The 14,218-nt window shown below is 40.3% G+C and overlaps 1 protein-coding gene across 1 annotated transcript in view; it reads right to left on the bottom strand.

Moving 5' to 3' along the window:
- Positions 1-13,732, bottom strand: part of PRRG1 (proline rich and Gla domain 1) — a 27,051-nt gene extending 13,319 nt beyond the window's left edge. The window contains exons 1-2 of the mRNA XM_019529119.1: positions 13,686-13,732; positions 3,538-3,698 (exon numbers count right to left, since the gene is read on the bottom strand). Coding sequence (XP_019384664.1) covers positions 3,538-3,698; positions 13,686-13,695 — 171 coding nt within the window. The 5' untranslated portion in view covers positions 13,696-13,732. The remainder of the gene's footprint in view (positions 1-3,537; positions 3,699-13,685) is intronic.
- Between the last annotated feature and the right edge of the window lie 486 nt (positions 13,733-14,218).

Genomic DNA, 14,218 nt, shown 5'->3' on the forward strand with positions numbered 1-14,218 from the left:
AAAAAGGACTTTTTATTATCCTTGATCTTGGACGCTAGTCCTAGCTCTATGTCTGCCTTAGCTTTCCTGACAGCCCCCCTACAGGCCTGAGCAGAGGAGGTATACTCCTCTTTGGAGATAGCACCCCCCTTCCACCAGGTGTACGCCGCCTTTTTGGCAAGCAGGCATTCCCGGACGTCCTTGGTGAGCCAAGGGGGCTTTCAGGCACTCTTACCCCCCTTGCATCTTGTTAGGATGGACTCCCCTTGGGCCCCAAGTATCGTTTCCTTAAGGAACGACCACTCGTCCTAGACATTGAGTTCCCCTGCCCTCAAGGACCCCTGCACCTCCCCCACTAGTCTCCTCAGCTTGTTGAAGTTGGCCCTCCTAAAGTCTAGGGCTACCGTCTTGCTGCAGGCTCTTGACGCCCTGCGCTGGGTGGTGAATTCCAGCAAGCGATGATCGCTATCATCCAGGTGGTCAAGAACCTGGAGGCCCCTTACTAGGTCATTGCCTGTGGCCAGGACCAGGTCTAACAGGGCGTTTCCTCTGGTGGGACTGTGCACCTCCTGGATTAAGTGGAGGTCCTGTATCTCAGCTAGGAACCTCCTGGAACGGTCCGTCCTGGTTGACTGTTCCTCCCAGCAGATGTCTGGGTAATTAAAATCACCCATGACAACTACATCCCTTGCCCTAAGTGCCTCTGCAAGTTGACCCGAAAATTCCCGGTCCAGCTCCTCCCCTTGGTTGGGGGGTCTGTAGTAGACCCCCACTGTCAAATCACTCTCCCCACGGTCCCCTTGCTTTGCTGAAAGTTAGCACAATCATCTTTAGACTTGTATTTTTTCAAGACTTCTATTAAATCGTCTTTAGCTTTAGAGCAGTCCTCATCAAACCATGGTTTGTGCCACCAGCACTACCTATTCCCAACAAAAATGCCTTTTGTGAAGGCGTTTTCCAACTGTTGGACAACTGCTCTGCATTGAGTAATTGCTTCTTGGGGTTTTTGTACTTTGAGAATACGAGATCAGTTGCCCAAGAAAGTGTCTTTGAATCAAGTAACACATTTCTCTCATATCTCATTATTAGACTGAATTCTCTTTTTGCTGACTACTACTACTTTGGGGATTGGTTGCATAGTTCTTGAGGAAGGCTCCCTATAAGATTCTAATGGATTTTTTAAAGAAAAGGCAAAATGGTCACTTTCCACACACAGTAAAATTTAAAATGATTAGTCTTTAAACCACATATGTGGTTCTATTACTGTATTTACTTGAATCCAAGATGAGGTTATTTCCCCCATCTTGGATTCAAGTATGAGCCAGGGGAGGCGGGGCAGCAGTGGCAGCTGCTGTGGCCCTAACCCAGGATCAGGGCTGCAACATCTGCCTGCCCCCACCTGCCACTTACCCCCTGGATTCTAGCCCTGCTCCAGTCCAGGGCACAGAGCACATAATTACTTTGGCTTCTGGACTGGAAGGTAAGCAGTGGTGAGCGAATGTGGGGCAGAACACAGAGATGCTAGCAAGAGGGGGCTGGGAAGAGGTAGTTGAGGGGGCAGATACAGGTGGGAGGGCAGGGGCAGCTGCTGTAGCCTGGCTGCTGTCCCCAGGCTGGGCCAGGGCCAGGGCCAGGGCGAGGGCCAGAGGGTCAGTGGCTATGGTGGCACAGCCGATGTAGCAAGGTAGCAGGGGAGCCAGGTGGAAGGGGCATGTGCCACGGGGACAGGCTGTTAATTCATTTAGAAGAAGAGTTTTTACCTTTTCTATTTCCTTTAATCACAGTAACTATTGAAGACATGCAAGATACTCAACCGGTTTGATAGTCTAGGGCAGCCTTACTGCCTTCATTTGTCCACTGTAGGGCTGGCTGTTTTATATATCCAGGTCATACCTCCTGGGAGGACAAAGCTAGACAATGAGTTAAAACTCTCACTCAAATTGGAATCAAGAGTAAGGGATAATTGTGGGTTAAGCTTTTTAAAATTTACTTTACCCACAGTGTCTGCAGTTGGTGGTATGGAAAGTAGGTTTTCTTGCTCATTGATCTTTTCTTGCAACATCTCAATGTGTCTAAATTGTATCACTGGATTATTAGTCAGGGTATTACTGGGCTGAAAAGAAGAGATTCTTTTTAGGCTTTTTCTAGCAATAGATCTTGTAATTTTCAGCTGTCTTGATGGATCTCAATTTACTGACAGCCATGGTGTAGAAACAAAGGATACTTCCATTGCTGGTGGACTAAAGATCATCATCACAATGGTAAAAGCTCTCTGTTATATAAACCTATTACCCAGAACCAGGAATTCCATTTTTAAGGCACACTGGATCTTTAGCATCTGTTGATACACAGGTGTTGACAAAAAGACCAATAAAATAAACAGTGAAGTAAACTAGAATAAAAGTGATAAACATGAAATAAAATAAGCCTCAAGTTACGTTAAGTACAACACTTAAACCAAATGAAACAAACTAAACAAATTTCAACAACCTTTCTGGCAAATTTCTTACCTCTATATAGAGGTTTCCATTGCTTTATGCAGATTCTGTATGTGTGAATTGGCTCTTATCTGATGACTCTTTTTATACCAAAAATTTGTTATATGCAAGGTAAATTCACTCTTATACGATTGGTGTGGTCGAAGCCTGCAGTGAACTGCTTTGTTTGGTGCTTTGTGGGAGTGACACACACCAAAATATAGTCTCTTGTGTGGATCTGTGCTCATTGCTCGTTGTCTGTGACATGTGTTTCTGTAGTTGCCATCCCCATTATAGCAACATTCACCACCACCTGGTGCTGTTGGCGAGTACCAAAATTGGCTTGTAAAAAGTTGTAGAAATGGGGCTGCGGGTCAGTACAATCGAGGTCTCGGAACGTATCCCTATTTGTTGCATTATAAAGTGGGTTCCCTTTATGCAACTGAGTTATGCACTGTTTTCCAGGAATGTATGGACAGAATAAACTAAGGGAAACCTGTACAGATTTGGGCCTCAATCCTGTGCTGAGTTTTGTGCTGGCTCCAGTACACAAGCCCACTGAAGTTTATAGATACTTGTGCGCAACACACTGTCACACTCGATTCTTATTCTCTCACAGAGTCAAAGGTCTGCCTGAGACTAATGTCCTATCAGGTTAGCATGGATAAGGCACCTCAGTTTCTGTAGTTAATTGCATATAAGGGTGATGTGACTGGCATTACATTCAGCCACCTTTGAGTCCCTAGCCTAAATGACCAGGTACCATTTACAGTCAGGTAAACTGTGGGCAACCTTCAGCACCAGTCCAGAGAGGGACTCAAACTCATACCCCTGGAGATGAAGGAAGATGCCCCAACTGCTCTGCCACTCTACCCCAGCAAGGTTCTAGACAGGCGTTGCTTAAGCAGCACTGCTGGCCAATGGCTGCTAGCTTCAGGAAAGTGCTCGCTAGTTTTAGCAGAATACACTTGGTAAAAAAGAATAAGCTATGAAATCTAGTACAGTAACAAGAAGCAAAAAGACATTAATCATGCTTACCAGCTTCTATCAAACATTATAATGGTAAAAACAAATAACTTACTGTCTTTTCATCATTTTCAAAAGCTTCTCTTGCTTCCTCATAGCTACAGGCTTCTTCTTTGCATTCACGTTCTATATTCCCTTGCTTTATCTCTTCAAAAAATACATTGGCTCTTGGGTATCTTTTTAACACAGAGTTAGCTTTGTCCTCTGTTAGGAACACTAAAAGAGAGAGAGAGTTGATGCCATTTCTAAATATTATGGTACAGTCCCAAAACTCAAGATAAAACCACCAAAGAAGTTACAATGTCTTCTGCAAAGATATTTTTAAAGAGTTTTTTTTAGTGTAAAAGCATAAGAAAACCCTCCAAATGTTTCTGGCCATAACAATTTCATGTAGAATTCTGAGAACTGCAAGCATGATGGCACAAGTAGTCCAAGTCCAAAAATCAGTCCTAGTTCAGTGCAGCACCAATATTCAGGAAAACAGTCAAGTTCATGGAAATTAAGCCCCTTGACTTGGAAGTGTTCAAGCACATACACAAGCATGTTGCGAACAGAGTTGAATTTAAGCACATTTCCTTTAATCAGAACCAAAGAAAACAAAAAAGAAGGGGGCATGTTTATGAATTCTCCAAAAGCATGCCAATGCATGCCATCCTAAAATGATCAGAATTTTGTATTTTAGTATCCTATTTATAAACAAACATTATAGTCAAGAAAGAGATTTTAAGAAAACTGCAGCCTAAAATCTATCTGTTTTCTTACGCAAGGCTGGAGCTGGCTAGCTATTCAATCTTTTGGGAAGCATACAGCGAATGCTATATGCTTTTGGGAAGCATAATGCTAGGCGTGCTCCAAAAAACGGGAAAAAACAGAATCAGAAAAGAACCTAAAATGGCACTGTGGAAGATTGTATACCTCACGTAGGACACTGCCAGCAAACTGACCAAGATCATTTTATGGTTCAAATAAAACTTTAGTGAGTGGCCAAATGTTTTACACTAAAAACCTTTACAGTTTAAGTAACTTCTCCCAGGTGTATTTTATCTGTCAAGAGTAAAAGTTCATGTGGATACCCTCTAATTCTGATCTTCTAGTTTATCTTTCCTTTTCATCCTTTCACTAAATGATGCACCTTCTACCTATGACCACAATGCTATTTCTGCCAGGTATGCACATTCATCTTTTCTCCCCAATTTATGGTGGCTTCTAGGCTGAGCTGGATTTGTGCCTGTTGTATATGTGCCAGCCTGCAACAAGGTCTGAGATAGCCCAAATCTGTTACCAAGTGATATTATCTGGAGCAATTTACAGTCTGCAGAGATGAGGCTTTGGTGTTTGGCATGGGGAGGGAGCTTAGCTTCCGCTGCACACAGCTGGGAAGCCAGCAAGTGGGGAGAAGCAGTGGAGGTGGCCAGGTCTAAGCACCAGCTGTCTCAGACATGAGCTGGGCCATTCTGGGTCACTTCTGGGCAAGGTTCCTGACTGCTGGTCTAGAGGGACCAGGCCCATATTTATTATGAATTAATATTTTTAACTTGAGTGTGATCTGCTTGAATGTTATAGGCTGATATTCAGTTTTAAGATTAGAGACTTTCTACCAACCTGCTTTAAAAATAATTATAATTTTCCTTTGCATTTTTTCATCAAAATGTCCAATACTGTACCAACATTAGATTCAAATTACTTTCAGATGTATTTTAAGCTAGATTTTAGTTTGTTTAACATAAGAAATGTGCTTCTTCCCTTATAATTCTTTCAGGTGAGAGGCAAAAGACATGCAAGTTTTTTTTTTCTAATTGGGTCAATATCTGAATATTCAACCCTGAGATACAAAAGAGCCAGGGATATAACTGTGTTCCTGAAACAGATATGCAATTTCATCTGACAGATCAAGTATTTGCATGTTGAAATAACCAGTCAGCTATAAGACAGACTACATATATACATACACCCCCCCATGTACAAATTAGCTCACTCAACAACAGTAAGTGTATATGCACATTACACAAGTAGACAGACGAGCCTGACTGAAAATCTGGCCTTCTTGAGATTTTTACACACACACACACACACCCTGTCTTCTAGGAAAGTCCTAAGTGACAGGTACGTTTTGGAGCATGTTCCAATGGTCAACACATGTCAGGGGCTAAGGGTTTGCTTATGTAGAAAGTCAGTGTGCTGTAACTTAGTATGCAAGATACTGCACATGAACTCTTCATGTGGGCATTCTTAGTGCAAGATTTTATTCTAAAGTGGAATAAGCTACCTTACATAAAAAAAACCCCACCTTGGAGTTATCACAGTATAGTTAGTACACTGTACATTCACTCCTTCATTGCACACTGTTTCCTGTACAGACCAGAATTTTCCTATACCTGAGAATGCTCTGGTGACACCAACTTCCTGTTTAAGCCAGGGCTGTAAAACGAAGGACTTTTAACTGCAACTGCTGCAGTACCATAGTGTACAGCGGCAGATCTATGGGGGCTGTCCTGCTCATGCTTAAGTCAGCTCTCTGAATTTGGTGACAAGCAAGCAGGGGTTGGCAAGCAGCAGTGGCATTCATCCTTGGGGTCCTGAAGTCATGCCAAAGCATGACTTCTTAGCTGCACTAAGAAGCTGATGAGCTGCATGTGCAGCACAGCTTAAGGGGGATGGAACTGCACTTCCACGCCCTCTATGAATGTTCCCTTGGCATACAAAAAGACAGGAGATGTCATCTGTCTAGGATCCACACAATTTAGGACTAAACAATAAATTCAAGATACAGTTCTTTATATGAAGAGACTATCCTATAAGGTGGTCCAAACTGCAGCTTTGACAAAGGTAAGGTAGGATTCATTTCTAAGGGTATCATGCTAAATTGGAATTGAATTAATTCATCTTAAAATCCTTCTTGAAGCACCTTGGTTTTAGAAGTAAACTTTAATTTCTTTATAATTGAAATGTCTCTCCCAGAACAAAGCAGAACTTTTTAAACTATTTAAACTATTGGGACAGGGAAAACATAACAACTGGGAAAGGGATAGGGAAAACAACAACTATGTTAAAAATAAGTCTGCATATACCAAATAATCCAGAGTTAAATTGAATTAAAGCTCTACTGTCAAATTGTTATGTGACTAAATGCTCAAATCTCCTATGTTATGCTCAAACTTCAATGTTCTATATAATTTCAAAGGTATGTTAGGACAGAGGCTTATCCTCTAGTAAAAACAGTACTACAGGCAGTCCTTGACTTGCAGCGGTTTGAATTACAACCATTCACACTTACATTTATAAACTGACACCATTTTAACTTTCTGATTTCAGTTTTGACTTTACAACACGACCTGATGCCATGTCAGCAAACAAATTCACTGCGTCACCCATCTCCCTGGAGAACATCTGTCCAAACTTCTTTAAGTTTTCTTTAAGAAAGCAGACAAGACTCCAGAAAAACCTGCAGCCAGGACTCCTGAGAACACTCCAGCCAAGAACCCTTCAAAAACTCCAACAGTCACTTCAAAGAAGTCTTTCCAAATCAATACAACTGTTATATACAATATAAATACATTAATGTAGCTGTATTACTAATCTATAATTGATTGAGTACAAAATTCTGGGTTATTTTTGGTGAAAATAGGGCATCGGGCCTTGGTTCAGGAACCAATCCCCTGTTTATAACATTGTTTCCTGTGGGAAAATTGGTTCTGACTTACGTTTTGACTTAAGACGTGGTTTTCAGGAAACAAATGTGTTGCAAGTCCGAGGACTACCTGTACAGATAATGAGAAGTAGTACAGGTGGGCAACATTTTAAATGTTAATATACCTTTTACTACATGAAACATTTTATTTGATCCATTGACATAATTTCCTTTATGATTAGGATAAATGCAAATGGTACCTTCCATTAACATGCAGTGCCTAGCAACAGTTCATTTTCAAGAAGTAAATCCCTTGAGTCAGTTTCTTTTTATGATCCATGTTTCTTCTGCTGATATTCCTTGTTATATGTACTTTGCTACTTTGCAACTGAACCATTGTCCAAGTGAAGCATGTGACTAAGTTTCACCTTTTATCAGACCTGAAAACAATAGTGAGAACCAGAGAGAAAGGAAGTAGCAGGCCAACCCTTCTGTCATTCTTTAGGCATTTGCCAAACACAAATAAATGTTGCTTCCTGAATTCCAAAAGGATTAAAAGCTTTATTCATGAAAGTAAATGCTCTGGTTTGCAAGGGAAAGTAACATACTCCAGTTCTTTAAAGTTCATTAGACAGTCACTGGAAAAATAAAGTACAAATCTGAGCTAAAATACAGGCCCGAAAGACAGTAATTCTATCACGGTTTCATCTTTCAATAAGCACTGCTTTTGAATGGTTTACCCACCTCAACCCTGTTGTTATAGGCAACTTTCAAGTGAATTATAAATTAGTCTCATATTGTGAGATACCAGGTATCTCCATTTCTGGATCTGCAAACATATCTTTTAAAAAAAAATGCAGAAGTTGAGTACTGAAATTTGCAAAGACTGGATGGTCTGCAAAGTGGTACAATGAAAAGATGTTCAAGTGGAGTACCCAAAAACCTAATGCTCTAAGCTTTACTAATTGCTTTTGAAGATATGGTTCTTTAACACCAAATCAGAGTAAACAGGCTCCACCACACACTCAACAGAATTAAGACTATAGCAAGAGGGAAGGGAACTAAACAGCTGCCTGTAACTCAAGGTTCCATTTTGTATTAAATTTGCTCTTCCTTTAGAAGAACACCATGACAAATTATGACATTAACCAGAAAAGGCAGTGCATTAGTTGGACCCGGCTTGCCCCAAAACTGTATAGATTGGGCGCTTTAGAGGAGCTGTTCTGGTATTTCTATCTAATAGATGATTGAATCAGCTTTAGCTGAAAGCAACAAAAAGCCCCATTGAAGCACCCAATTTATACAAATGCTGCAGAGTCAATTCAAAGTAATGCACTGCCTTTTCTGGTAAAACACAGGGGTTTTTTTAATATCTGTAAGCAGCTGAAAAGAATAAGAAAGAACCAGATGGTCATAGCCAACCAGTTTTCCATTTGTTTTGTGACCTGTCATTCAATGTGAACATGTTTGGAAGTGAGACGTTATTGTCATAAATTATAAAGAAATATGAATATCTTCTGGAAGTCATTATTCTGTAAGCTTATATTGCCACATTATAGGGGAGCTGGCCTGAAACTGTGATGCACATTTTTTTTTTGTTAAACAGAATTTTTCAAATCTAGTAGATCTCTACCGGAAGAACAAGGAATGGTTAAATAATTCTTGGGCAATGAAGGGAATGGGTGTCCCATACCCTCCACTTTTCTTCACCCAGATAGTACATTTCTTGGCTGACACTCCAAGACACAGGAGCTGGATCCTCTCTGCCAGCCAATGTGTCCAACAGCTTTGAAAAGAGCCATTGCCAGCTAACAAGCCATTCTTCCATTCACAGCTGCTCTCTGTAAAGGAGCTCTAGACTCCAGTAACTCTGGGGAACTGTTTGGAGAAGAAGACAGAAACAGTGCTAATATCTTCTTAAGTCAGTAACTTGCTCAGGAAGGTTATTGTTATCCCTAGGAAGGGAGAAGAAAGAGAAAGGAGGACTCTTGACTGGTTGGGTGTCAACAGATATAACACTGAAATTATTCTAAAAATGTTCTAATTGGATGCCAGTTCATTCCACAAGTACACTGTCAAAGGTCTAAGTAGAATGGTCAGGTATCCAGGTTGTAGCCATATTGGTCTAGAGGGAAAAGCAATCAGGACTCATAGAGGTGGTGTCTTTTATTAGACCAACAAGAGCTTTGCAAAAAAAAAAAAAAATCAAAAAAAAATCTTTAATTGCAAGCTTTTGGGCACAAATACCCTTCATCAGGCATTGGAGAAAAGATTTTAAAAGTTCTCCTGGATACAACCTGTATGCCCAACACATGGAAGATATCATACTTTAGCCAATTTTTTTAGTGAAATCTTCATATTTTCCCAAGCAGGAAGCAACTGTGACCACCTGAAACCTGAGATACTGCTCTGGCCTTTGTTTCAAGGTAATCTGCATCATCACAAAACCTCACAAGAGGTGCAAGGCTCCATACCCGTTATGAACTGACTGACCAGAGGAGTTTTCCATCTACTAACTCCTCTGTGAAATCCTATTAAATATGAACATTCATTCCTACCCAGGAGAACTTTTACAATCTTTACTCCAATGCCCAATGAAGGGTGTTTGTGCACAAAAGTTTGCAAAAATATTGTTGGTCTAATAGAAGACATCATCTGTACTATGAGTCCTGACTGCGTAAGTAGAATGGTCACCTCTGAGACACTGCAAGGCCTTTGAACTGATGTTAGGGTGTGGCAGCGAGTACTCAACTCAATTGTACTTTTCCATTCCCCTTCTAATTAACACCAAGTTCAATAAAGATCCTTTCCTGCACTTTACAGAAATCTGTGTGGTGGTACTCTAACTCTGAGTGCCTGTGGGGGGCAGCAAGGAGGGGTATGTAGAGTAGAGATGCTGCCTGGACCTCTCCTTCTGGGTTCTCAGACGGCTGGATGCCCCCAAACTGCCAGAGCTTTTACAGGTTTTAAAGAGAACGTTCCTCCAAGCCACTCAATTTGCTTCAATTCCTGGCAAATGACCATTGTTCAAAGCACTCCAGGCTGATTTGGGTGGAAGGGTGGGCAGGAAGAGTGGATTGCTTAGACTCTCGGTTCTGTGTGCTTGAGGGCTGATGGCAGTGGAGTCTTTGGGCAGCCCCAGACACATAGAGGCAAGGGTTAAGACAGCCCTTCCACCCCAAATAAGCCTGTGATGCCCAGAACCCTGGTCAAGTACTACCAATGGCAGTCAGGTACAGGCAAAAGAAGTTGAGGTAGTTGAGTTCTGGCTGCATACCACAGCAGTCAGGTGCCAAGGGGACGCTGGGGAAGGGTGGGGTGAGGAGTAGTGGAGTGGGGATGCCTAGACGACCAAACCACACACTACTTACAGAAAGTGTGCCATCCACACAACACTGAACTGGTTCACAGACTATCAGTTCAAAATAATAGTTGATTATTCAGGTTACTTCTGAAAGGGTTTAAGAGGTTTGAACCATTCTAAATTGGCTTGTATGTCTGGACACTTGCAGTTTATACTGCATTGAAACCAGTCTAAGGTTTATATCTGTACATACCCTTCATGTAGCAAGGTAACGGGAAATAAAATACTACACAGGAAGGCTGAATATGAAGTCAGTTTGGAGGGGCTAGTTTCTGCTCCCTTTCTTTGTCATCTCCATGCAGCTTTACTGGCTTTTAACCATTTAAAAACTCCCTATAAAGAATACAGATTGCAGAAAAGTAGACCACACTAGAGGAGTGTGCTTTTTTGTCTCTCTCTAAAGTCCAGTCCTTGTGAAAGTGTAATGACCTATTACTTCTACAAGTTAATTGACATATGGTTTTAGATCAGGTGGCAGATGCTTACATAGTTATAGCTTGCCAGAGATGGGACTGATGGCTGAAGGCAGTAAATTCTATTTGTTGATCTGAGAAACAGATGAGTTCTGGTGGATTATTTAAGTACATGGGCCTGAGAATCAGTCATACAACTCTAAGGTTATGGCCAGGCATTCAGCTGCAGCACTGAGGAGTTTCAAGAAACTCTTAGCAATCTAGTGAAGAATGTACTGCATTCAAAAGCTTGTCTAATTTTATTCCAACCATGCAATTGGTCCAATAAAAGATACCATTCCCCCAAATCTCACAATCTGTCTGTCACAACCATGTAAATATTTGCCACCCGCATGTCTTCCTCTACTAGTTAAGACAATCCCCAAAACAGAGGAGGGGGAAAAACACAAGGAAGTCTAGCACTGGGGTCTCAGCAAGCATAACTAAAGAGAAAGGACTAAATAAAGTAAAATAGAGAATACTGTAAGTGAAGTGGACACCGCAAAACTCTGTGATCAGTTTTTTTGAGGACGAGGGGGAAAAAAATCAAAATTGGTTTGGTGCTGCACAACCTATACACAGATACAAACAGAAGTAAATAAACTAAATAAAAACAAGTCCATTTTGCTTTGGTTTGAAAAATATTATCATCATAGATTTATTTTGCCAACTTCCACTGAACTTTGTGTGGATGTATTTGAATTTTATAATTACCAACAAAACCTGGTGCTTTCCTATACAGTCACATTTTCTCAAATCCTTATCTCATTCTCAAATGCACTTCCTTGCAGCACTCAGTGTGTTATTTAATACATAACATAAAGGGCTTTAATGTAAGAGCACACTATAAATGAAGGATTTAAAATCATTCTTTGTGTATTACCATTGATATTGTTAAAGGGAACAATAACATCAGTTGTACTTGTTTGTTGACTGCCAAGGAAACAAGTGATACAAAAAAGAAAAAAAAAAAAATCAGTACCATGATATCTATTCATATTATGAATCAAAATGGGATGGAAAACAAACACTATAAAAAGCAAGCAAATGTGCTACCCATAAATTATTAAAACATTAAAAGTATGTTTTGCTTTATGTCTTATTTATCTGAAAGTTTCCACACAGCAAGATGTATAAAGTCACTATGTGTTAGAGAGTCCCATAGTTCAAATTATGCCAATTGAAGCAGAGTGATTACTTTCACCTACTCTCCAAACTGTATGTCTGTGCATCAAAGACCTGTCAACAAGAGCAGTGCATGCTAGGAACCAGTATGTGGAAATGTTGATCCTGATGAGACTCAGAAACAAGCAGACATCTATAGCAGAATTCTGTGAAGTCTGCCACTTGCTGAAAATAAATGTTAAGTAGCACACATTTCTGAAAGTTTAATTAGATACATTTACATTCCTGAATAGTAGTTGGGTTCCGGCTTGTATGAAAGTCCTTAAAATTATGAATATAGTGTATATATCCAAGTCATCGCTTAAACTGACACCAACAAAATTACTCAGGCTGACAAAATTGTAGGTCTGTGTAAAGCTACGTGTACAAACATCATACAGTTCATTTCTTTAATGGCAGTTTCTTGCAGTATTTGCAGAAATAGCCACACCAGTTTAGGGTTACTACCTAACTAGCCATACTGCAGGTAATAACTGGGGCATAAGTGTTCTTTTTAAATATCCCATTAAGAGGCATGCTGCTCTTCAGTAGACATATGGGAGATGCAGATGGTAGAAATGAGTTACCCAAGGTTTAAAAGGGAATTGATATACGTAAAGTAGACGGCTAGTGTGTGCACTGAATAACTTTGCTGCTTATTTCTTTACTTTGTTTGCATGGTATTTTACTGTGTCCCAGAAACCTGCACTCATTTTCAATGACAGGCAAATTTCACCCAGCCAACCTTTAAACATTTATGTGTACATGTTTTATATGATTAAATGATAGGTGAGCATTGGACCTGTATGTAAGAAATAAAGCACAGAATGATCAGAAATAGGGATAGGAAGATGGGAGGTTTTGTGCTGGGCAGGAAGAGGAAGAAAAGGACAAAGAAGAGGAGACTGGAGTGGAGAGGCAGAAACTCCATTTTGACTAACCACAAGACTATCATCAAAATACAGATCTTATCCCCTACATTTCACTACCCCTGGCCACTTGCAGCAGACAATAAACCTGATGAAATAACCCAGAATGTATTTAGGTATAAAAGTTTGAAAATGGCTTGTGCTCCAAGATGTTATTATAATGCATATTTGTGTAAAGTTTGGAGTTTGTTGGGAATTTTGTCTGTTTAGCCTGGCAAATTCAAAGGAGTTCATGGAAAGACAGGGCAAAATTTCAAGAAGGCAAATTAAGCAGTTTCTCTCCATTCATTTCTTTTTCGCCTGAAAAAAACCCAAAATTTAGAGAAAATGAAATGGTCTGTTTAAGAGAGTTATTGTGCCAAGGCTAGAAACAATTCGATTAAAGTATCCAATAGAGGAAATGTAGTTCATCTTTAAATCAAGTCAGAGACCAATGTTAACCAACACTTAAACCTCCATAAATGAGTTTATAATGTGCCTGCTATTCTAGTATTCACTTGATAATGATGCCAGAAGAGTATTCTATTATTTCCAAATGGGAACATGATGAAGGATTTTTCAGATGGGGGTGGGGTGGGGAACTTGTATTTGTTTAACAGACACTGAAACAAAGTAGAATAGTTATAGCAAGCTCACATGCTCAGCACCATGCCAACATACACTTACCACTCCCCATAGTGATCAATGCCCAGGCAAGGAGCTTGAAATTGCTGAGTCTGTAACAAAAGAGAGAAAGCTGTTGTCAATTTTGTGAAGAACTATTAACAGAGAGATTCTTCCTGACCTTCAGCGTGATTGCACTTCTTTATTGGAGTCATAAACATCCACAAGCAATAGATTAATTATAGCTTCTTCTCTGAAATTCAGTACCACCAAATAAAGCCTTATTTTAAACAGCAAAGGGGGGGAAAAAAACCCCACCTCCCCATCTGTACACAGTTCTTATTAAATGGTGGCCACCTTTGGAAAATTTGAAAAACAAAACATAGAAGTGTTGTTACTATGCAAAGGCACCATCATAAAAACAGAAGATGGAATTCTGCTTATGAATTTTATCTACTCTGCATACCTGTTCTGTGCAGTCTAACTTGACATTTATTATGTTTTTCACTGACGCTTTTTATGCTATATCCAAGACATCAAGTTCATTCAGAAGTGTGTGCTGAACTGACTTATTAGTTCCAGTCCATGGATCGGGT

Source organism: Crocodylus porosus, unplaced genomic scaffold (genome assembly GCF_001723895.1).
Source record: "Crocodylus porosus isolate Cpor-Errol unplaced genomic scaffold, CroPor_comp1, whole genome shotgun sequence".
Lineage (NCBI taxonomy): Eukaryota > Metazoa > Chordata > Crocodylia > Crocodylidae > Crocodylus > Crocodylus porosus.